Raw genomic sequence first — 25,261 nt, 5'->3', positions numbered from 1 at the left:
AATGGATCCACCAGCAAAAGAGAATTAAAACCATTTAAGCTATCAGAAAAAATGACATAATAATGAATAATATTTCACAAAACAGTGATTTTTCTACATTAAAACACTGAAAAGGTATTTACTTTTCCCTTCTTGTCACTTGCAGGAGTTGTGTATGATAAGAAAGATTATTATGTCAAATCAATACTACACTCCACGGAACACCCACTGCATTTGCCAGGTGATGGTGGTAAATGGATACAGGTTTAAAGGTTCAAACCGCAGCCATCACGCCAGGAACAAATAGCTCTGATTTACTGCTGACATGACACCCTTCTCCATCATGCCCCCCACCCATGTTGCCATTTAAGAAAGTCCTGTCTTCACTGTAAAATCCATCCTATATTATGGCCTTATCAACAGGAGACATTTTGATAATGCTGTAATACAAGCGCAAAGTTGGAATTCTGAGAAGTTTGTAAGAAATGGAAAGTAACACAGTTGAAAAAGGAAGATGGGAAATGTGTGAGGGAACAGATTGTCATGTTGCAAAAACATTGAAGAAAAAAGGACCTTCCCAGCCCGCCCTCCCCCCGCTCCCCGCCACACACACACACTGTACAAGCACCCAGTCAAGATGTGGCCCTTTGAACATGGAAGGCTGGCTCACAACACTATCCTCCTCTGTCTGATTCTAAATCAGAGGCCATCTTCCTAGATCCAGCCTTATGTTTTTCCCACCCTCTGTGGCCTTGATTGAAGACACAATTAAGAAATCTAATCATGCCATCTCCCACCTCCATGCCCTTCAGAACAATGGAAAGGCTGGCACACTTCGCCCCCTGGTAGGGACCTGTGCTGCCCTCCCCTCCATGCATCAGCATCTCCCATGCTAGATTCCTTTTGCTCCTTACACACATCACACTTTTCCTTTCACATCATCATGAACCTGACTTGGGAACTGCCCTGCCTCTTCTCCATGCAGCATCTCTGGAAAGCCTTCCCCACCTCCCGTTCTCATTAAGTGCTTGCCTCAGATGCCAACAGCTTAGCATTCTCATAGGACTTAAACTGTCACTTTCCCACAGACATCCCAAAGTTTCTTGAAGACATGGGTACATCTTACTCATCTCTGGAATGTTAATGTTATCACAGCATTTGCTGCAGGGACTCTCTCTGTCGACAGATTGAAGGCACATTGGCATGATATTATATAATACACATTAATGAATTGCCTCTAAAAAGATTAGTGACATAAATGCACTGTTCCACACGAGAGTTTCACTGAAATGTTTTACATATACATACTAGAGGCCCGATGCATGAAATTCGTACAAGGGGCTCGGCCCTCGCAGCCATCGTGGTTGCCTCCGGCCCTGGTAGCCCTGGCCCTGGCAGCCCTGGCTTTGTCCGGAAGGTCGTCCAGAAGGTCATCCGGATGGTCGTTCCGCTGTTTGGTCATCTGGTCTAATTAGCATATTACGCTTTTATTATTATAGATATAGGCAGCAAAGTTACACTGTAATAATTCATGTTTTCAGTATTTTATGAAATTGCTCAATTATATGTATTTTCAGTGGCCTCTTGAATGCATACACAATGTAAGCTCTTTTATTTTGACAGTTATAGGATAAAAAGATATTTTATTACAAACAGACTTAAGATGTGTATAGTATAAAAGAACACTTATATTCAAAGTCAAAATAAGTTTCTATCAAAGTATGGGTGTTCTTCTTTGGGAGTTAACAAAGCCCATGTATTTTTTTTTAATGACTTAACTTTTAAAAAGCTCATATGTGGACCTATTCTATGTATGGAGACACATGAACTCTAGAGAATGTTACAGGGCATTTTTTTTTAAAGAAATTCATGTAAACTTAAGAGTTTAGAAAGCAAAAAGTAACATGGTCTTTAGTTCTGGGAGCAGAGGTGATCATTTGTCAAAAACTGTACACAGGACAGTTAATTTATGTCACTGACATGAGATACCACTTTAGTGATATATTTCTGATCGTCTTCCCCACACACTCTGACTCTTAAATTCAAGGCATCTGGGAAGTCCGTGAGCCACATGACCTACGGAGACAACCTAGTGGAGAAGCGGCACTCATCACTCTCATCTCCAAGAAGCAGATGACCAGGTGAGCCACTTTGCACAGCCTTTCCCTCCAAGGGACACCATCCTGAGAAGACGTGGACTAAATCTGACCCACATTTCTGAACTCTCCCCACCGAGAAGGAAACAGCACGTGCTGACAACCCACTGAGAGGAACTAACAGGGCTCATGGCTGACACCTTCATTTCATGTCTCATCTAAGTACGTCACACTTCATGTTTACTTTATTCCTCATCTTCAGGATGACTTTAAAAGATGCCAGACAACCAAGAAAATCCTCTTTAGAGACCAAGACTTTAAAATCGTCAATTTTTCTTCCCTACTAGAAGTAACTGTGCCATAAAGGTCTCGGCGTCTTTTCCAACCTCCCATGTCTAGGGAAAGCATGGTTAATTCAGAGAAGAGAGCCAGCCTTTCTCCACATTATTCTATTGTTAAAACTATGAATGTCTTCAAATGAAAGATTAATAAAAGTGAAGTATAAAGAGGCTATGCAATCGCCTGCACCAGGGGTAAAGGGATTCAGACAGGGGTGAGAAATACATTCCCATAGGAGGAAACAGTGGTCATTTCAAGAATTATAAAACAAACTCTTGAAATATCTAACTGGTAATCAACCAGTGTGTCATCTTCTGTACAACAACATTATAAACTTTTTCAAGGTTTTTTTTTTTAAATAAATACATATCATATCAGTGAATAGCCCCTCATGTCTAAATAACTTGCCAGCATTAACGGCCTTGGCACTGTTCCAGTACTATGCCAGCATTCAAAACCTAAATGACATTATCTTGTCAATACTCAATCGTGGTAAAAATATGATGCCTTTTAATGGTTCTTACTTTCTTTGCAATGTGCTGACAATTTTATTAATATTTTCCTGACTTTATTTTTTTTTCTAAAAGATACATCTTAAGCATTTTGGTCTCTAGTCTCCAGAATCAAACTGTGTGTGTGTGTGTGTGTGTGTGTGTGTGTGTGTGTGTGTGTGTGTGTATCTGTGCATTTGCCAAAGTTCCACCCCTCTGACTCAACTGTTTCACTTTAAGATTTCGCATAGTGGTTGGGCTCTGTTTCATTCTTCCTTTCCCCTTCTCCCTCCCCTTCCCTTCTTTAGACAGACCTGCAGATTTCTGCAGACCCTCCAGAGGGAGCACAGAGAGAAGCAAAAGAGATCTTTCTGGAAATTGGAAGAGTGATTTGAACATTGCAGAAGCACAAAGGGGAAAGGGCCTTTCTGTTGAGAGGAGAGCATGTGAAAAGCACGGATGCCTGCCAGGGCAGGGCAGCTCCTACAGCGGCAGCTGGATCACACGGAGGAAAATGGTAGGGATGGAGTTGGAGACACAAGGTGCGGCAAATTTGTGCAGTCTTTTATTTCAGAGTGTGGGTTTGTATTTTATGCTGTAGGCAACAGAGCATGAGTAGAAGCTACTAAGAAGGGGAATGGCATAATCAAGTTCGTTTTGAAGATGGTGTTTTTGGTCGCTGGGACGAGGATTCCTAGAAGGGAGAGAGCTGGGGGCAGTGGGACCAGGTGAGAGGTTTGGTATCTTTCAAGGAGAGTGATGACAAGGGTTTGCATTAAGAGAAAAGCAGAGGTGGGGGTAAGTCTAGATGAGTGCCATATTTCGGAGATAAAGTCATGGACAGCTTTGTGATTTGTGAAGAGGAGAAGGAGTTGAAGATTGTCAAGATTTTTAGTTTAACAAGTAAAACGACGCACAGGGCACTGGCTCAAGGAAGCAGAACTGAGTTAGAGTCTTAAAAGATGAGATACAATGCTTTTGAGATGTCTGGAATAATTACCCAATAGATGCAAATACGGCACTCAGGAGAGGAGCCTGGCATTGGGGATTATAGCTGGGCAGGTGGGGCATAAAGCAGGTAAGCACATGGCAGCAGGGAATTCTGAGCAGCAGGAACAAGGTCCTCACCAAGGACAGGATTCTAGCCTTTAGGAAAGAATGGGACTCACCAGCACAGGATAAGCACCATGCCTTAGGGGTGTTGAGCTAAGGTGCTGTGTTTTAAAGATGGGGCCCAGGGAAGCATGTCCCATCGGGCCACTAGAAGTATGGAAACTGGCAATCGAGAAAAAGCCAGGTTCTAGGTGACATGGGGACCGGCCTGGGCCTGATGGTTGGGTTCTTGGAACATGACTGACATGGTCTTAGAGTTTTCTGACTGTAGTGTGGGTTGACTCCAATGCCTGGAGGGGGCTAAACCTGCTTGCGGGGAGGGGGGGCGGGCAGAAGGGACTCTGGACAAGCCCAGTGAAGCCTTTTCTTGTGTTCCTATGCCAAGTGCCAAAATGATCCAATACAACTGAAGAATAATGCCTATGCCATTTCACAGGTGATGCTGTCCTCAGACTGAACTCCTGCCGTGTAGCACTGGCATGCAACATGCTTCCTTCAAGCGTAGAACATTCTCTACGTCACAGCCTGCATGCTCTCCACGTGTTACCAGTTGAAAGAGAGCAGGAAAAACATTAAAGGGCATATAGCAGAAAGGAATTACATGCTCTTTTTTCCTCCTTGAAACTTAACCAAAGAGCCTTTCTGATCAATTGCAATGATCGTTGAAAGAAAGCATGCTTTTCGCTTGCATAACAACTAGGGAGTAGTTGAGAATATTTCCCTTCTCTTTTTCTAACAATGGTGAAAAAACGAAGTGGTGTCACTTCTAACAGGGTTGGGGGCACGTCAGGTTACTGGCAGGGAAGAATCCTGGCTTTCTGGAAAAGATGAAACGCCTAAGGCTTCCCAGCCCGAGGGCAGCCTGCCATTGCTGCACAGTGTGCCATTGACCAAGGAGAGGGGAACAGGATGGGAAAGAGTATAGTTGGCCCATTGTTTAAATGGGGCTGCAGACATCCTTATTTGCTGTGTATTAATTGAAAGACACTATTGGTTTTGTGGCCAGAATAGTTTGCTTCTGAAATTTGCTAGATAAATGGATGCTGATTTCCCAGAAAACTCAAGGCCAAGTTTAATTTTTCCAGCTTTCAACCTAACCCATTATCCTTCTTTTCTGAAGACTGAAAGCCTTAAATGGAAATCAAAGTCTGAAGCGCAAGCACTGACCCCCTTTGCCTGGACTGGTGTTTAAGAGAAACGGCACTCTGTGCTTCCTTTCTCACTTCTGAGAAACTGGTTCAAAGGTCACGCCTAATGGAACTCTTCAGAAGTTTTGTTTTCCTTTGCAGTCTTAATAAAAGGCTCCGGGCCTGACCCAATAAAATTTAGACTATGAAGCAATCTCGGTTGCTGAAGGAACCTCCATGGATTTTTCCCTTTAAAATAATCCAGTATAGGAGGTCAAAGGCAGTGACTTGCTATTTCATTAAAACAACACATCGACTCATCCACACATATGCAGATACCCTTATTTCCCTTGCAGATACAACTTAGTTTTTTTCTTTCTTTTGGATTGAGTTATCATCATAGGTGTGATAATTTAAGCATACACATTTTGATTTGCCATTATGAAACGTGAAATATAATTTTATTGAAAATGCATCCCTTGATGAGATGGATGTGGGAGATTCAAAATTAGTTTATGTATCCATGCAAAAGTGTTATATTTTTTTGCCAGAATAAGACAGGTCAGTACCAACATTTCTATATTGGACTTTTATAGATACAACTATTAAAAAACTGTTCACATAAATATGCAGTGAGGCTCGGGATGAGTATGAGGTTGGCCTTTATTTGTAAAAAAGGAAGAAGAGAAACTGTGAGCAGAGGGCAAATAGACACTGGAGCAAATGAGGGTCTTGACATTGATTGCCTTAGAATGCTTGGTGCCCCTCTCCCTGGGGACCTGCCACCTTCTGGAAGCCACTGGCCCAGAATTTACTTTCTCTAGAACCCCGTGCTTCCTGACAGCTTCACCCCGGATTCTTCTCTGGGGGTGCAAAATCCACACCATTGTGTAAGAAATATTAAGGTCTTTTATTAGTGATGCAAAGGGGAATGATTGGGTAACACTGACCTGCAGAGCAAGGCTTCTTAAACTTTAATGCGAGATCAATCAAAAGGGATTCTTGCCAAAATGCAGATTCTGGGCAGAAGGTCTGGGCGGGCCTGAGATTCTGCGTTTCTAAAGGCTCCAAGCTCTATGGTGGGCTGAGGCACCCCTGGGGATGTGCTTCGGCTGGAGAGAATGGTCTTGCATCTGCCTCCATGCTGGTGAGGTGATGAGGAGCACCCACCTATTCTGTAAGGAACACTGACAAGGCACCCACAAAGGCAGCACTGAATCACAACATAGCACAAAGCGCCTACGTTCATGGTGAAGGGTCTCAGGCTGAGCAGGATGCTATGGGCTGAAGTTAATCAGGAATGACTGGATGTGGCTGTGCATTACACTGGGTCTGATGGAGGCCAAGGGCAGGCAGGTAAGGGCAGAGAGAGGGGATACAGCGCTGAGCAAGCCCAATGCTGCACAATTAGTTCAGATGACCTTGGCTAGCAGAGAAACGCTCAGTAGGAGAAAATAGAGACATTCAGAGGGTTTAGCTGGGGACAGGGAAGGCGGAGAATTGCTGGAAATCTCTAAAAGGCAAGTTGAAAAATTTGACAGTTTTAAAGGGAATAACACCATCTTATAAACTACAATCCCTGGATAATAAATAATCAAAGAAAAGAGTTCCCAGAAAAGAGCACATAAGAGCAATCTATGAGGGAAAAATTACGTAAATGGTGTTACATCTATACTATGGATGCAGTGCTTAAACGAACAAAGTCAGTCTACATATTTTGACAGGAAAGGTTCCCACATCATATGATGTAAATAAAATAAAGTTGCAGGATAATAAGGATACATTATAATTATTGCAAAAATAAAGATAATATATACTGTGAGAATTTTTAAAAAAGTAACTATGTCTTGAAAAATCCATTCTGCAACATTTTAAAAAGTGAGTCTGAATTTTGTTATTAATTATACACTAGTGGCCAGATTATTATGAGGCCTGGTGCATGAATTTGTGCATGGGTGGGGTCTGGCTAGCCTGGCCAGGGGAGGGGACATGGGCGGTTGGCCGGCCTGCCTGCTGGTAGAACTCCTCGTCAAGGGGACAATTTGCATATTAGCCTTTTATTATATAGGATATACACTGAGTGGCCAGATTATTATGCGTTCAGAGATCATAATAATCTGGCTACTCAGTGTATATTAATTATGTTGAACACCTGGTTTCCCAAATAATTCAGACTTTTGATACAATAAGGAAAAACTCTAAGACTGCAACAGTCAAACGACCCTAGTACCTTATTATGATGCTAAAATTAAATACAATAAAAATCACATTTGCAGGGTCAAATATGACTAACAACTTCATATCATAGGTTGATTTCTAACTTCTGCAATAAACCGGACATGGCATTTGAGAGAAGGTTCTGACTAGCCATCAGTGATTAGGACTTTCTTGTACACAGAATTCCTCTTGGTGTCCTGTCAAAGGGCAGACTCTCAGGGAGGGAGTGCACTTGCAACCAGCACCCAGGTCCCACACCACGCTTTGATAGCAAGGCTCTAGAGAAGGTGCTAGAAAGTTCTGGTCATTCTAGTGTTGGTAATTTTTTAAGTACAACAATATACTTTGATGTAAGATTCAGAATGTGGTAGACTGAGTATATTGTTTCAGTGATTTTAAAACTGAAGAGATGAAATGAATGATCATGATTCTTATTTTGTAGGAATCATTCCATTTTCATAAGTGGGTATATCCAGCTTATCAAAGCAGTAGTGATTTATTATATTAGATTGATGTCTTCCTACGTATAATGATTTATGTGTGAAACTAGTAAAAGCTACTCTATTTATTGTAATCTCATTTTCTATAACCTGTTGTTGTTACATGACGTTGAGTCGGCTCTGACTCCTGAGGACCCTATGAATGAGTGATATCTGCAATGTCTGGTTCTCACCTGCCCTGCTCAGCTCCTGTAGACTTCTTTCATGTTGTCAATCATCTCATATCTAGTCTTCCTCTTTTCCCACTGCCTTCTACTTTTTCCCAGAATTATTGTCTTTTCCAAAGAATCCTGCCTCTCACGTGTCACACATCTTTTCAAATGTAGAGAGGATAAATGTACATATGTTGACTTGCACGTTGCATTTTAAACACTATTCAAAATTCACCTTCAGCAAAGGCATGTCTATATGAGCAAAATGACCGGCCAGCTAACCTGCCTCACTCTGGGCCTTCTGAGAGCAGCTGCCACGCCCCAAAGTCCTCCTTTGAGGATACACAGGCGTAGATTCCTATAGAATTCCTCAGCAGCTGAACACCTTGGGGTTCCCATGGATCCGAAGGCAGCTCTGCCTGGGGGGTGGCGGATGAGGCAGCCTGTTGCATGAGCTCTGTCCAGCAAGTTTTATCCTGAATACCCACTCCTTGCTCCAAACATAGCCTCCTGCATTTGTCAGTGTGTTGGGGCTGCCATAACAAAGTACCATAGGCTGGAAATTGTTTTTCTCGCAGTTCTGGAGGCGAGAAGTCCAAGATCAAGGTGCCACTGTTGGGTTTCTCCTGAGGCCTCTCTCCTTGGCTTGCAGATGGCCACCTTCTCCCTGTGTCCCCACATGGCCTTTTCCTTTATAAAGACACCAGTCACACCGGATTAGGGCCTCACCCTGACGGCCTCATTTTAACTTAACCATCCCTTTAAAGACCTTCTTCCAAATACAGTTACATTCTAAGATATTGGAGACTGGGCCTCAAACACATGTATTTGGGGAGACACAATTCAGCCCTAGCAGCTCTCCTAAGCAAGTATGAATTCAAACACTGTACAGTGACACATGACCAGAGAGAGGCAAGAGAACAGGGCAGAAGCCGGCAGCAGCAGCCCTGGCCAGCAGTGCTGAGAGAAGGAGGTCAGAGAGAAGCGGGGGGCAGGGGCAGACACCCCACACCACAAACGCTCACTTCTCAGCGCCACACTCGGAGTTCCTGCTATGGCCCCAAAGCAGCGTTTGTATCCAGGACTGTGATCGGGTTTTCAATGAGACCTGCCTGGCCAGGCTGCTGCAGCAGCTTCCTGTCCCTTTCATACCCCTCTGGAAACTTACAACAAGCTCCTATTGACTGAGATGACCAGGGTGCATCTTTATTCCTTGCAGTTGGTAAGTGCTTATTACTGGGAATGAGCAAATGTGACATGTCACATACAAGTGCTTCTGTAGATGGCATGGGCTTCAATGACATGCACATTCTATGCAGATGAACATGCGGGTCTCCTGTTACATGTTGCAAGCTTTGCCTTCATTTTTATTAAAGCAACAGTGCAAAGTAATCAAACAAACTCTTTTCCTTTCTAATAGATACAAATGAAAACTTATCGTCATCAAAAGTTCACGGTTACTTAAGCAGAGCAGGTCTAGTCTGTGTGTGCGTGTGCATGCATGCGTGTGTGTGTGTGTGTGTGTGACCATCCAGTGTTTGTGTTTCTAATGGCTACTTTTACAATTTCAGCAGTATTGTCTATTACTTTCAGGCTGATTTATGCTGAATTTAAATCTGGTAATGTTTCCGTAATCTTCAAAACAAAGCCCAGCAAATATCTTGGATGGCCCCCTGCAGAAGCATTTCAGTCTATCAAAAAGAGCCCATGTTTCATATTTTCTCCCTTAATGTCGAAGCACTTTCACTGCAGTATAAATGCTAATTGCCACTTATCTTAATGAGTTCTTTTCAAATATAAAATAACCTGGCTTGAAATATAGCAGACTTCTTGGTCACAAAGAGTCAGGGATAGGAGTTCTGTTGGCTCCTGGGAAAGATGGGGTGTGTTTTATCCTGTCTGCTTCCTTTCTGATTTAGGGCCTTGGAGGGAGAGTTGCTGCCTCCATCTTCAGTGTGAGGGGGAAGCACTCCGTGGACGTCATGGACTAGAACTTTGGCTCCCAAAGCCAAAAGCACAGCAGGAGTCTCTGAGGTTATTACAGCAGAATTATGTGGTAGCTGGTATAATCAGTTACTAAGAGCAATTTTTAATAAAACTGTAGTGGATAGTTCCAGTTTAAATTTTATTTATTTTAAAGTTTATATGATTTTTTAAATGAGATTATTTCCTAGTTAATATTCCTATCTCATCTCTCCTATCTAAAAATGTCTAGTGTCCAGAACAGTGCCTGGTGGCTCTGGATACTCAATAAATATTTGCTAAATAAATGAATGAATATATTTAAAACTGATCACCATAAGTCACCATTTCTCAAACAATGTTAATAAATATTTTTATTCTATAGAATAATATTGTGCAATCAATTTTAAAAAGCAATCTCACATTCATTATTTCAACTGAGTCTAATAGCTAATATATTAGGTTACATATTATTATAATATATATTATTATTTTTATTTAATCATAAGAAAAAGTGGGCAAGAGATTACAGGGCTTACTTAGGTAATATAATTGGCAAAAAATAAATGGGCTAGGACACTGATTGTTCTCCTTGAAAAATGGGCCTTGGAGCTGCCCACAAAGTAGCAGAAAGCACTGCTTTGCAAAGGGTAACGCTCAGGATCCATGTACCACTTCCGTTCCTTCTTCATCCCAGGGACCCTCATCCGCTGCTCCTCCATCTGACCTTGGCTTCTGTCTGTAAGAGTAGTGCCTGAGCAGCTTTTAGCTGGCTCTTTTAGTTTCTCCTTTCTTTGCTTTTTGTTTTTATTGTAGCAACATATGCATAACATAAAATTTACAATTTTAACCATTTTTTTAAGTGCGCAGTTCACTGGTATTAGGTCCATTAGCATTGCTGTCCAGAATTTTTTTCATCTTCCTAAACTGAAACTTCATTAAATACTAACTCCCCACTCCCCACTCCCCCTCCTCCGATCCCCTGGTAACCAGTATTCTAATTTCTGCCTCTCTGCTTTTGATGACTCAGAGTACTGCCTATATGTGAACTCAGACAGTATTTATCCTTGTTTGTGCCTGGCTTATTTCACTCAGCATAACGTCTTCAAGGTTCATCCACGTTGTAGCATGTGTCAGAATGGCCTTCCTTTTTCAGGCTGAGTAACTGAAAACAAAGTATTAGTAACAACACCATTGTGTGTGCAGACCACATTTTGTTTATCCATTTGTCCATCGATGGATGTGTAGGTTGTTTGAACGTTTTGGCTTTTTTCTTTTAAGTAAGGAAAGTAAAAAGTTAATTGCACAGGAGATACTGGGAGGAAAGATGATAGCTTGGTGAGATGAGCAGGCAGATTAGGTCTAACAAATCATCTCACAGCTCAATAGCTGAAGACGGTCATCATCATTTATGATCTCACGGTTTCTTTGTGCAGGAATTCAAGACAGGGACCAGCAGGGCGGTTTGTCTCTGCTCCTCAAGGTCTGCGATCGAAGCTGGAAGACCCACAGCCCTGACTGGCACTGCAGGACTTGCTTGGAAGGTGGGTGGGCAGGTTGGTCCCTCACCCTATGGACCTCGCCATGGGGCTGCCGGAGAGCCTTAGGATGTTGAACTGGCTTCCCGACCGACCGCAGTCACACACTCAGTTCAGCAGTCCCCGGCGGGTCAGAGGCCAGCCCTATGCACTGGGGTGGGTGCACACCAAGGTGGGAACACCCAGACACGGAGGTTACAGGACACTGGCTACCACAAACCTTATTACTGTTAATTCCGCGGAGTAAGCTAGTTATATGGAGATATTTTAGAAATAATGACGATTTTAGAATATTACGAGAGGCCCAGCGTGCACGAAATCGTGCACGGTTAGGGTCCCTAGGCCTAGCCCAGCCTTCATTACTGGCCTCTGCCGCCCTGAGATGCTAGCTATGTGAAGCTCCTGGCCCAGGGATGCTCCGTGATGCTTGTGCCCCCTGGACTGCTCCGCGAGGCTCCCCCGACCCGGTACTGCTCTATGAGGCTCCCCCAACCCCTGCTCTGCTCCACGAGGCTCCTCCCGCCCTGCCATGCTCTGCGAAATTCCCTCTGCCCCACCACTCCTCTGCGAAACTGCCCCCCCCCCCCACACCCCTCGACTGCTCCGCGAGGCTCCCCCCACCCTGTGACTGTTCTGTGAAAAGACCCCGCCCCTACACTGCTCCCCGAGGCTCCCCCGACCCCACGACTGCTCTGCAAAACTCCCCCCACCCAACTGCTCCGCTAAGCTCGCTGCCAGCCCGGAAAGCAGCCCGCTGCCGCCACTCAGTCCCCAGTCCCACCCGCTTCCACCCCCGCCCCCCAGGGCAAACGAACGGCTTGGGGACCCAGGTGACGCTGGGGGAGGGGGGGGGACCAAAAGGTGCTCCATGCACTTCATAGTGACCAGTCGTCCATTCGGTTGTGACAGCACCTGGCTCTTTATATATTAGGATTACTGCTTTGAAATGCACGGAAACAATCAAAAGAAAAATATTCATTCTAGTCATTCATTCAGCAAATGCGTTCAAAAGCATATCCGGGCAAAATAAAAAAGATAAAAAGCCAGGATTCCTTTTTCACATTTACGGGACATATATGAATATCTTAAGTTAACTCTACATTACTCACTGGTTCAGAGAAGTGATTTCTGCCCCATCGTGGCTTCTAAGCCAGTGGTTTCCAAACATCTGCCCGAAACCAACTTTGCTTTTTCCATAAGGCCCTTTTCATGCAACTGAAAAGGCTTTCCTATATTCCAGGGGTATTTCATGTCTGCCTGTCCCGTGTACTAAGAAGTGGTTGGAGGAGATAATTTACAAAGTAAAAGACTGGCCACTCTTCCGTAGTAAAATAAAATCCAGGGCTGTCAAGGATCCTGTAACTAGTGTTTGAATTCCAAAAGCGTGGGCAAGCACTGTGATGAGTTTCAAAGCCAGCAGGAACCACCCTGGAGTCGCCCTGTAGCAAGCTTCAGTCCAGGGCAGCTGAGGGTCGACGGAGGCCCTCACTTCAGGGGCTTCTCTGCAAATGGCTCAGTTGTCGAACACAATCAGTTTTCTTGGTGTGGTGACTTACTTCACCTCTAAAGAGGACTGGTGTTCTGTGGCCACGTTCTAGTATAAAATTTTAAGTGAGGACACATGCTTCATCTCACTCAAGATGCAATTAAGTGCATAAAATGTTCTGTATTGCAGAAACCTTTCCCACTGAATTTCCCACTCATTGTCTTCTCCTTCTCTCCTCCTTTTCTTTCTATTCCTCCTCCCCCTCAGACTCCCGCTCTTTCTAATAGAATTACCTGGACTCTAGAACACTCTTGGCTCTGCAGTTCAGGTAAGGTAATTGACCATGACCTTCACTAGATTCGGTAATTTAAGTTACTAGACTTCTCAAGCTGCAACGTATCACATGCAATGGGAAATTCTGTTCAAAATGTTAATTTTCTTATTATAAAATGCGAATTTTCTCTCAATAGTTGTGACTATCTCCAAATTAATGCATGCTATTATATAGCTGCAAAGCATCTCAAGATGCAACGGAAATTAATTTCCATTAGTTACCAACTGACAGTCAACTACCACCTGCCATGTAAGACAATAAAAGTTTTGAATGCTGCATTTTTGTCCTCCAGTAAATGTTCAAAGTCACATGACATCAAGAAAAATATTAAAACTGGACTATACATAAAATGAACAAAGCTACTTCAGATTTTTGCTTGTGGTGAAATAAACAAGGATGCTCTGAGGATGAATTGAGATCATATAAAAATGAAATTGGCCTTCCATAGTTACAGCAGCATAAGTTGAAGAAGACAGTTCTTTTAATTAAGAACTGGTCAAGTTCTCTGACAAGCACGGAGCACTTCAAACAGTATGTAATTTCAAGAGGTCGAGCATAGCTATGTGGATGCCTATAAAATACATAAATTAGCAACTAGGCTATACCTTTTAATGCTCTCACAGATCCCTATTTCCATAAGGGAAACAAATCTTGCACTGCTCTAATTTTGTGAATTTATATTTTTAGTTTTTAACATTCTATCAATATCGATTTAAAGAGTGCAAACTGTTTAGAATGACTTATTTTTAAGTGGTCAGACAAAATAAAAGCAAAGCATAAGAATTGAGAGAGCAGACTGATTAACAGGCAAGAAGAAAAATCAATACTTGTTATTGTGTGTCTTTTGTCAACTTAATAACAGTGTGCTTATGCAAGTTTTATAGGTCTTATCTCTAGATAAATGTGTGCAAAGCCAATAAACAAGTAGGTAGATTGTTTATGTGCATATACATGCAAACACATACTCTAAGTATATATACATACATAATCTGTGTGTATGTATTATACTGTATATATATATATATATAATTAATGTATATATATATACACACACACACACACACACACAATCTATGTATATACATACATATAATCTATGTGGCACATATATATAGATGCCACTTTTCTTAATAAAATAAAATCTAGGGCTATCAATTCCCCCTAGAAGAATTCAGCCCTTGAGGAATGATTGAACAAGTGAACCAATTCTGTCTCCCTGAGTTTCATTGGTTTCTCTTTTCCTGGTGAGGGCTTCCACTCATAAGGACCAACCTTGGGGAGGAGAGGTATTACTGTCTATTTTTATAATCTTATTTTTTATTATAATCTGGACCTACAAAACTCTCCCTCGATTTCTTCTGAAGCACAAAACCTTACTTTGATTTCTTCAAAACCACCTCTCAGAACCTTAAAAGGTATAAAGTGGGAAGTGAGCGAGGGGCATACGGACATGAAATAGAAACTATGCACCAACGTGGAGTTGAACTTTGGAGCTTCCTGTCTGAGTCTGTAGGCCTCTCTAATTCTCTATGAGATTCCAGAGAAATGGGCTCTCAGCTTGTTTCCAAGGGGTGCCATTTTTAATATTTACACTTTTTGTGTTCTTAAATATTCTGATCTTTCATTCCACAATGAAAATGGGGGTAGAGATTTACTTCCTTTCTCATTTGTAGCTTCCTGTCTTGGAGCTCTGCTTCATCCTAAATGACTGGTACAAGGAAAAGTACTTAGAGCATAAAAATTATACTCCAAAATAATTATTTGTCTTATTTTGCAATTCAAGACGCCATTTCTTTAAACCACCAATTATTTTTATCTGCTATCATTGTACTTATCGTTATTGGGGACCTTAAGATTAAAGATGCTTTAGTTTTAACACCATCTGATATACCACAGATTTCTGATTTCTAGGGATCCAACATACCCTGATGCTGAATGGTGTCACGAGATTTAGTCTCCCCCATCACCAGATTCAGTCTAGACAATCTGGTAAAGAATCCATGATAATTTAGTTATTGTATGGAACTTCTTAGTTGCTTTTAATTGGGGGAAAGACAATATCTTTGTTCCTGGGACACAGAGTGTAGTTGGTTTTACATAGAAGGGTTAAAAAAAAGTTGTGGACAGATTGTGTAAGGAAAATCATTATAGACTCAAGTGATGAAGGACAAATACATATTCCTCCTGGCTTCATTCCAGAGAACAAACCTAAGACCACGATGGCTACCTCCAGAGGATGGGTGGGGAGGGAACAACTGTGAGCATTAGGGAGAGGACTTTTTTGAGAAGAATAGGGTATGCAATAGCCTTTGCTTCTGTATTGGCTCTAGCTAACTTGGATTTGGCTTTTTGCCCCAAATGATGTAGGAAAATCCAGAATGCACACAGCACACTTTTAAGAGATAGGACTTGAGTTCCTCAGATTCCTCTGCACACCTGGAGGCCTGGGTAGTAGGTGGGGGGCCCCATGGGTGGTTAGCTCCTGGGCCATGTGCAGTTTATTCAACTTGGGGAAAATGCCTGCTTTACTGAAAGCACGTGGGTTGAGGGAAAAGAAGGAGTTGGTTCTCAAGAGGAACACCTGTCTACCAGAAAAGCACAGAATGAAGATTTCCACCATCTTATCTGATAGACTAAGTGCTAACGATTAGTTAACCAATTAGTGTTCCGCGTACAGTTACTCCTCACTCATGACTGCCTATGTTCCACCACTCTTAACTGAGGAGTGTCATGGTGGTCCCTATGCCAGAACACTCTTCAGTGAAAACGAGGTGGGGTAGTGTTAGAATGAGTCACTGTGTTAGAAATGCAAGTGTTTACTTCTACAAGTGACTTTCAAGACAGGAGACAAAGGGAGTATTCCAGGCTACAGGAAAATCAATATTAACACAGACAAGTATTATGTGTGAATATTACTTTAAACTGATAAAAGGAATCCTGAAAAGGAGGCCTTTGTGAAACAAACAAAAAAATTCTTTTGCAACGAAGTCTTCTCCTCCATCTTCTAATTCCATTTCTTGGCTGTGAGGCCCGAGCTCTCAATCTTCCCTCCTCCCTGTGCTGTGGCCTCATGAGATCCCCTCTCACCACTGGCCTCCCAGCAGGGCATTCCCCAGGGTCTGCTCCTGGGCCTTTGTCTTTCCAACTAGACAGCTTCCAGCCCCTCTGCTTTCTCCCATTTCTTCCACGTCTCTGACTCCAAGTGCCTTTCTCAGCCTGACTCCGTCTGCAGGTGCTCCTGATGGCAGGAATGCTTGGTGCAGCAGGAAGTCAGGGGTAGGAATCTCAGCTAACAATGGGCTCTTCCTGTGCAAGGAAATAGCCCAAAGACTTAAAATATTGCATTGTCACAATGACTTTATGAGGAAAAGACTGTTATTATACCCATTTAATACAGGCACTTGGAGGGCAGAGCAGAGGAGCAGCCTGGCTGGAATCAACATTTGCTAAGAACACTTTTCACCATAAATTGGATACCCTTCACAGCCCAGGCATCCTGTTCCCCTGGAGGGTGAGAGTATGCACAGCAGGACTGCACCAAGATCACCATGGGGGTGGGGTGGGGAGGAGAACATTCGAATTTCCACTCATTCATTTACCTGAAGAACACAAAAAAATGAAGAACTGTCATATTTACTCCATGGGTTGGCATTGGCCCTCTCATTGGGCTCACATTTTAGATGACAGCATGTTTTTCACTGGAAGCTCCAACATGGCGGGTTGATGATGACACCTCTGCTTATTTGGGCACCTCACCTAAGGCTCATGAAGGCAAACCTAGAATTTTGGATTCTATTACCTATCTTTTTAAAAAATCTATCTTTAAACTAACTCTCACTATATGAACAAGATAGCACTAACAATTCTCACAGGTCCAAAAAACAAGAAATGGCCAAGTTTACACATCTATCTATACCTGGAGTGATGAACACCAGTCATCTTTTTTTTTTAAATATATTTTATTGATTTTTTACAGAGAGGAAGAGAGAGGGATAGAGAGAAACATTGATGAGAGAGAAACACCGATCAGCTGCCTCTTGCACACTCCTTACTGGGGATGTGCCCGCAACCAAGGTACATGCCCTTGACCGGAATCGAACCTGGGACCCTTGAGTCCGCAGGCCGACGCTCTATCCACTGAGCCAAACCGGTTTCGGCAGCACCAGTCATCTTAACCAGTAAAAATAATAATAATCTTCTCAGGTCTAACATATTTAACTGTATTACTCGTTCAAAAGAAAAATTTTTATGATTAAAATGTACATTGAAATAAAAACTTTTAATGATGTTCCATCTTTAACATACTCTGTTTTCAGTTCTATCTTTAGTGTACATTTATTATATAGTATAAATTGTATCTCAGTACACCAAAGCATATGCAATTAGTTGACTAGTATCTCCCCAGAATTCATGTCTACTCAGAAGCTCAGAAAGGGACCTTATTTAGAAATGGGGTCATTGCAGATTGATTAAGACAAGGTCATATTGGATTAGAGTGGATTCTAAATACAATGACTGGTGTCCTGATCAGAAGAGGCGAGGAGACACGGAGACCAAAAGAAGACCCTGTGAAGATGAAGACAGAGATTGGAGTCCTGCAGCCACAATCCAAGGAGCAACTGGGGCAACAAGGGGCTGGAAGAGACAAGGAAGAATTCTCGCCAGAGCCTTTGAAGCAATGTGGCCCTGCACCCACACCTTGATTTGGGACTTCTAGCTTCTAGAACTGTGAGAAAATACATTTTCATTGATTTAAGCCACCCAGTTCGTGGTAGTCTGAGATGGAAGCCTTAAGAAAGTAGTCTACTATGTTTAAAATGTATAAGTAAAAAATAGCCACGTATGGTGGAGTAAACTAACATTTTTTCAGATTAGGTGGGTGGGCAGGGAGGTTCACAGACAGCTGCCCTCTGTAGACCCCACAACCTGGCAGAACCAGGTTTGAGTAATTCAGACAGGCCCTGTCCGCTCCATTTCCAGCCCTCTTTTCTTTTTAACTGTTCTCTCTGCTTAGAAAGCTTTCTCTCCCATTTGTTTTCATGTGGAATTATCATCTACTCCTCGAAGTTTGTGCCAAACACTCAATACCTCCTCCATACTTATCACATCTGTCTAATTTACTCATGCATCACCATCATTTGTGGATACATCTTTCTCTCCCATAATTCTGAAAGCTCCTTAAAGAATGAAGCTGATCCCATGCCATCATCACACTGTAGAGCCCACCTGAGAATATTCCATAGAAAAGCCACCGAGAACACACCTGGTGCCTTCGGATGGACCTGGAAGGAGCAGCCCAGAGGAGTGAGAGCTGCGAGGCTCTGGCCTTCGGCCAGCTCTGAGTATGGTTGAAGAAAACCTCACTGAAGACATATGTGTATGCCTGTCACATTTCCAAGTGACAAGGAACAGTGGATACAGTAAGCGCACTGGAGGACAGAGCTGGGACTGAGAAAAGATTTCTGTAGAATTAAGAAATGGAATCACCTAACAAGAAGTGAATGTAAAATACCTAATTAGATAAAAAGAAGGTTAAACATTCAAGGTAAAGATAACTGATTCATAGCTTTGCAGGAGTCACATGTGAAAAGACTGGGCATTTTATTTGACTGTAGAGTTATGTTCCTATCAGTCTTCACAGTAGTTAGAAACATGGGATTGGAAGTCAGACAGACTTGAGATCAATTTTTAGCTCTCTGTGCCTCAGTTCTCCCCTATGTGAAATGGGGACCATAAAAAGTCATGTCGGAGGGATTTAGGAAGAGTTAAGTACAATAATGAATACAAAAGTTTTATGCTGAGCATGAAACATATTACTTAAATAATTTTTGTTGTTGTTAATCCTCACATGAGAATATTTTTTCCATTGATTTTTAGAGACAATGGCAGGGACGAAGGGAGGGGCAGAGAGAGAGAGACACATTGATTGGTTCCCTCCCACATACACCCTGATGGGGCTGGGATGGAACCTGCAACCCATGTATATGCCTTTGACCGGGAATTGAACCCGAGACCCTTCAGTGTGAGGGACCAATGCCCTAACCACTTAGCAACACCAGCCAGGGCACGACTTAAATAATTTTAATAATCATTGCTATCATCATCATTGTTATAAACATTTTTCTCATCTTAACTCTCAAGAAAACCTAGAATGAACCCAGGTTGCCCACAGGCATCACTTGTTTTCTTCCTGCGTGTCCATGATGTGTGAGACAGAACTGGGAAGGAGACTGGCCACTGCCGGACTCCCAGAGAGGAGCCCTAGACATGACAATGTGCATAGGGATTGCAGCTTGCATGGGAGCAGGAGGCCGGGCAATGCTGGGCGGTTTAGTAACGGTGTGCAAAGGCTATCCTTTGAAGAAGGGATGGTTGCTTCTAATATGATTCTGGAAGTCAGAAATAAGATCAGGAAATGAACGTACAAAAGATACAGATTTTCTATCAATATACACTAGTTTTCAAGGTTTGAGTTATTCAAAGAATAACATTCTCCCAGAGATGGTGAGTGGCCCGTTCATTGCTAGAGGCATCCAAGTATAGAATGAATGGCCACTTGTCAGACTTGCTTTTAGCCTAACTGAGTAAATGACTTCCCAGTACTCTTTATACTCTGAAAGTCTTCAGACTGCATGCTTTATCCTCCCACCACCCCCAGACAATTCCCCAGTTAAATAAATAATTAATTAGTGGGCATTTTAAGTCAAATTCCCCAGAGATTTACCACCCAAGAAAACTAAGCTTCGGCCTGGATGGTGTGGCTCAGTGATTGAGCATCAACCCATGAACCAAGAAGTCACTGGTTCGATTCCTGGTTAAGGCACATACACAGGTTGCAGGCTCAATCCCCAGTAGGGGGTGTGCAGGAGGCAAACGATTGATGTCTCATGGATGTTTTTATCTCTTTATCCTTCTCGCTTCCTCCCTCTCAAAAAAAAAAAATCAATACAAACATATTTTTAAAAAAGAAAACTAAACTATGAAGACTATCACATAACTGTTTCATTGCAAACAGTTCAGCCATGTTACTTAGGTTACATAAAAATAGTACTTTAAATTTTAATAAAGATTCTTTTAAAATATTTTTCAAAACTTTACCTTTCAAAAATCATTTTTGGAGTACATTTTGTTTCCTAAACCCTCAATGCACCACACACTCTGTGATTTGTTTAATTGAGTAGGCAAACAATGAAGAAAGAACATGTGGAAATGTTCTTAACACAGATTTACCTAATGATGAGGTATTTACAAGCAGTATTACTTTATAATATTTAATAATATCCAATAATGAAAAATTATAAATATCTTAAATGTAGCTTGAAACAAAACATGTTGTGTAAGTTTGACAGAGCCACATTCAGCAGAAAGGATGTGCCTTGTATTTATTTCTCTATTATGTTGAGTAAAAAAAATAAGACAGATTTTTACTATAAATCATGTTTACAATAATTTAGATTCATTAAGCTTTTTTGAAAAATTGTTTTCGAGAGTGTACATGAACGAATACAATATCTTGAGAAGAGATTAATCAAACATGATGAAAAGATGCTATTACCTATATGTTAAGCTATGTCAATAAATGTCCTACCCAAACTTTTCTTCTTTTATAGAGAACATTTATAGTACCGTTAGTCTACCGGGTATATCAGTCTTGCTTTATTTTTCTCCAGTTATTTCACTAATCACATTTTCAAAATAAGAATGCTATGTCTTCTCACTCCCAACATCACTGACACCTCATGCATATATTTTGATTTGAAGATTTATATTTAACCTATATACTTAAAAACAACAGTATGTAATGCTTTATTTGGTACAACACCAAAAATGTATTAGTTATGACAATTCTTAAGAGATTCACATTTTATGGAAGATAAAAGCTCCACAAATGTAGCTGTAAAGAAAAATTTACATATATAGACATTTTCAAAGTGATTGCTGACTTTAAAAAGGAAATTATAGACGTTACCATCTCCTATATAAAAAGGTTTCTGCACATTCTTTGTTGAAGTACAGAGTAGGGGCAATTAATAGTGAAAAGACCAAAGTTTTCTAACAAAAATCTATATGACTGAGGCAAGCAAGCTAGAAAACCCCAACCCTTCAGAACCAAACCTTTCATATCCTAAGGCTTAGAGGAATTAAGAGTTAGTAGGGGGTCTCTAGTTTCAACTCTAATGACCAAATTGGGGCATCTTAATTTCAATTTCTTATTTTAAAACGCACACTCTGAAAACCTCTCATTGAATAATACTAAAACTTTAATAGTGAAAAGACACTGGTCTGCAATAAGAGAAATTAAGACAGATATTAGAAAAGAAAGGAGAAGTAAAACAAAGACCATACCTCGAATAAGCAATTATCAGAGAGTAGATCTATTCAGACCATTTGCATCCTTTCCTTTATTCCTCCCAGCTCCTACATACAGTTACCTGGTACTACCATCCTCCAAAAAAATCATAAAAGATGTCAGTATATTCTTTCCTTTTTCTTTTTATAAGGAAATGAAAATGTTCATGCCAATATGCCTCACAGTACCCATAAGTGTGAATTTTAGCTGCATACCCCTGTGTCAGCACTATGATCTTCATAAGTCATTTACACTCCAGTTCTCCCTTTATTTAAGGCATATGGAGATATTAGTTTTCCCCCACAAAGGAGAATTACATCAAAGATGTATGTAAAACTGCTTTGAAATTGTGCTATGGAGACATGTTTGTAATAGCATAGAGGCTTAAATGGTCTGGTATTTAATGATAAATAAAACTTGAACACTCTCTTTAAAAACATATGTAGGAGAGCTGAAAGAAGTCTAAAGACTGAAACAGCTTAAATCATAAGCAATAATGCCAAAATAAATAATTGTGAACCCTAGAAGTTAAATATACTAGTTCTAGTAATAGTCACTTGGGGAAAATAAAAAATTCATTATTTGAAGGATAATGTAAAAATATTGTCATTAAAATATCATTAGGTTTTAGACTTGAATTTTGGATTTGGGATGTATCTCAATTAAATATGAACACTTAACTGTAGTCCTTTATTTTAAGAAAACTCTACAAGCAAGGCCTTATTGTATTTTATACCTCATCCATTTTGCATGATGCCAGGGTATCGGTTCCTTTTGTGTTAAATCACAATAAGCTACTTCTGGTTCTGGATCTGGTTTTGTCTGTTTTACCTATGCAGCTGGACTTAGAATGGTGGTATGATTTTCTTTTTCAAAGTGAACACATTAAGGCCAATGCCTAGCATTCTTGAAAATAACATACTGAATCTGCAATTCATATAATGCTAATCTGCATATAAATTTTACTCATACAATAGATTAGTGGACAACATTCTCTTATTCATTCTAACATTTCTTATTGGTGTTTCTCTTTTTTGGTTTATAGAGTACACCCAATAAAAATAAGTGACATAATCCATAACTTGAAAAGCTAAGAGCCATGACAATATACTGAAAGAGGAAAAAAAGCTATACAAGTGACTAATATAAAATGGAAAGAATATGCCACTTAGTAAAATAAAATGCATTTAGCTCGCAGCAAAAAATAAAGAAGCTTATCTGTAGCTAGAGAAACATAAATTTGGTTTCTTATTAAGCCAAATTCCCTTAATATGAACATTTAAAATCTTCCCATTGGAGATAAAACACTTATCCTCAATTTAAATATGTAATGTTAAATAAAGCAATGCCAATTCAATATTCTACTTAGCATTTCTTAGCAGCCTGCTGTTATTCTATTTCTATATGTTTTCAGGTGCATGTCAAGAAAATTTATTTTAAAATAGCACATTGAGTTGTTATCTGAAGAATACTGTATCCACACATGACCAGAACATATAAGGATTGGGGACAGATGTAGAGAGTGGTTATAGGGTTAAGCCTCGGACTGATCTGCTGGCAAACAAGTCCCAGCTTAGAGGGCACAGTCCTCTAAGTATAAAGCTTGATCTTGTGACTGCTCCCTGGATCTTTCCTGGGTAGCTAATGGGCTGTGGGAGGGGCAGCAAGTGCTACCAAAACAAGTGAGACTCACAAGAACATTGTAAATTACCTTGTTTGTCGCTGACTATAAATAAAGCATCAGCTTTGCAGTCTGGGTCTGTTCTGTGGCCTCAGCAAGGCACAGAAGATCCACCTAGACCCAGCTTTTTCTCTTTGTCTATCTTTATTCTTCATCCTTCACCAGCCCTCCCTCAGGCTCGCCGAACCCTTGGCTGTGCTGGCGCGGCACAGACAGAGTTCAAGACCAGTACTCTAGAGATTGCTGTTGAGATTGCAAACAGGAATATGCAGGATGCTGCACAATGTAAATGTAAGCATATTTCTTAGTTCTAGTAGTTAATAGTGAAGTAAACATTTACTCCAGCTCACTTTTACCATGGAGGCTCAAATATAATATTTAGCATGAACCCTCCAGCGGGGTGCAATTGTGCTGAAGTAGCTATCTCAAAGAATACCATAAAATAATCCCATTCTGCCTTTATGTTTGTAGAAGTGATTTCTTTTTACAAAATACTCTATGCAAACCCCTCAACACAGTACATAAGCACCTGTGTGCTCCATCAGAGAAAATTCCTGGAGACAAATTTCAAGTATGCCACCAGAGTCAAGTCACATGCCCTGCTCTACAGAAATACCAGAAATCTGACATGTCGATGGTATTCACAGATGCAGATATATATTTATGGGACTCTATCAGCATACATCAAATGGCTATGAATAAAACATCATTTAATTCTGCAGGAATTTAATTCCAACTTCAGAAGTAGAGCATCGCTATATCCCTTGCCAATGTTGAAAAAAGAAAGCCAAAAAGAAACATATCTCAACCTAACAATTTCTTGAATACATTTTTTTATCACTGCCCAGACAACTTTAACGTCATGTTTACTTTCAGACACAGAAAAATTAAGATAATATTGATTTTCTAAGTTTTTCAATTTTTAGTATAGCCTGGTATATGGGCCACTTTACTCGCTGATAGAGACATGCATAGTGACAAAGCATGCGTCCATTGAAACAGTAAAAACCTAGTTAGTGATATCTGAAGTCAACTGATCATTCACAATTCTCAGCTTCCTTAGCATTAAAGAGATAGTTGTTCTAGATCTTATCAAATAGCTGAAACCTCAAGCACCTACCGATGTTCTGATCCAAAGATCATCTGTACTGTTTGCTATTGAACCACAGTGATACTTGGGATCCATGACCAATACCCACATTCCAAATCAGACAAAAGATTATAAAAGCTAAACAAAGTCAACCCTTTCATACTCAGCTCATGACATGAATGCAAATAATGTGATGTAGGAAAAAATAATGCCATACATACAATGACTGGTTAGAGAGCCTCCTGGACATAAGTAGGGAAAAGAAAAAGGTTCGTACCCACCTGGGATCTTTCTGAATGCTATCAATGGACGGGGATCTGGCCAAGGTGCCTTCGGGTGGGAGGGTAGGGCCGGATTTGCTGTATGGAGACTCAACAGAGGGACAATACTGCAGCTGTCGGTAGGGGTCGGCGTAATTGGAGGCTGGGCCGGCGGCGTAGCTGGCCCGCTGGAAGGTGGCCGTGGCGGCATTCGGTGGGCCATGCTGGCTGCCTGTGCGCTGCAAGGGGACGGAGTCGACACCAGGGGAAGATGGGGCTAGGACAGGAAAGTAGGGACAAAGTAAAAAATTGAGGACCTGCTCACAGAAACGGTTAACCAGGTCTAGGCAAGGGTAAAAATTACACACATAAAAAAACAACAACAAGGGTTTGAAAGAATAAAAACATTAATTGGTCATATCTGAAGCAATATATTCAATGGCATCCAGTAATGATAATTAGCATGCGATTTCAGAAATACCTCTTCCAGCTCTAGGGGACAATGCATCTATGGTCTATATATTGCTGACCAACATCCAAGAGAAG

At 41.2% G+C, this 25,261-nt stretch overlaps 1 protein-coding gene across 2 annotated transcripts in view; it reads right to left on the bottom strand.

Annotated features, from left to right (window-relative positions):
• The window catches only part of CTNND2 (catenin delta 2), a gene marked incomplete at its 3' end in the record, with an annotated part of 782,663 nt that overhangs the window by 262,822 nt on the left and 494,580 nt on the right, over positions 1–25,261 (bottom strand). For both annotated transcript variants that reach the window (XM_079800721.1, XM_079800722.1), the window contains exon 9: positions 24,737–24,992. In XM_079800721.1, coding sequence (XP_079656847.1) covers positions 24,737–24,992 — 256 coding nt within the window. The remainder of the gene's footprint in view (positions 1–24,736; positions 24,993–25,261) is intronic.

Source organism: Cnephaeus nilssonii (genome assembly GCF_951640355.1).
Source record: "Cnephaeus nilssonii genome assembly, chromosome: 2".
NCBI classification, from domain to species: Eukaryota; Metazoa; Chordata; class Mammalia; order Chiroptera; family Vespertilionidae; genus Cnephaeus; species Cnephaeus nilssonii.
The sequence above is the reverse complement of the archived record's forward strand: the minus strand, read 5'-3'. Positions and strand labels throughout refer to the sequence as shown.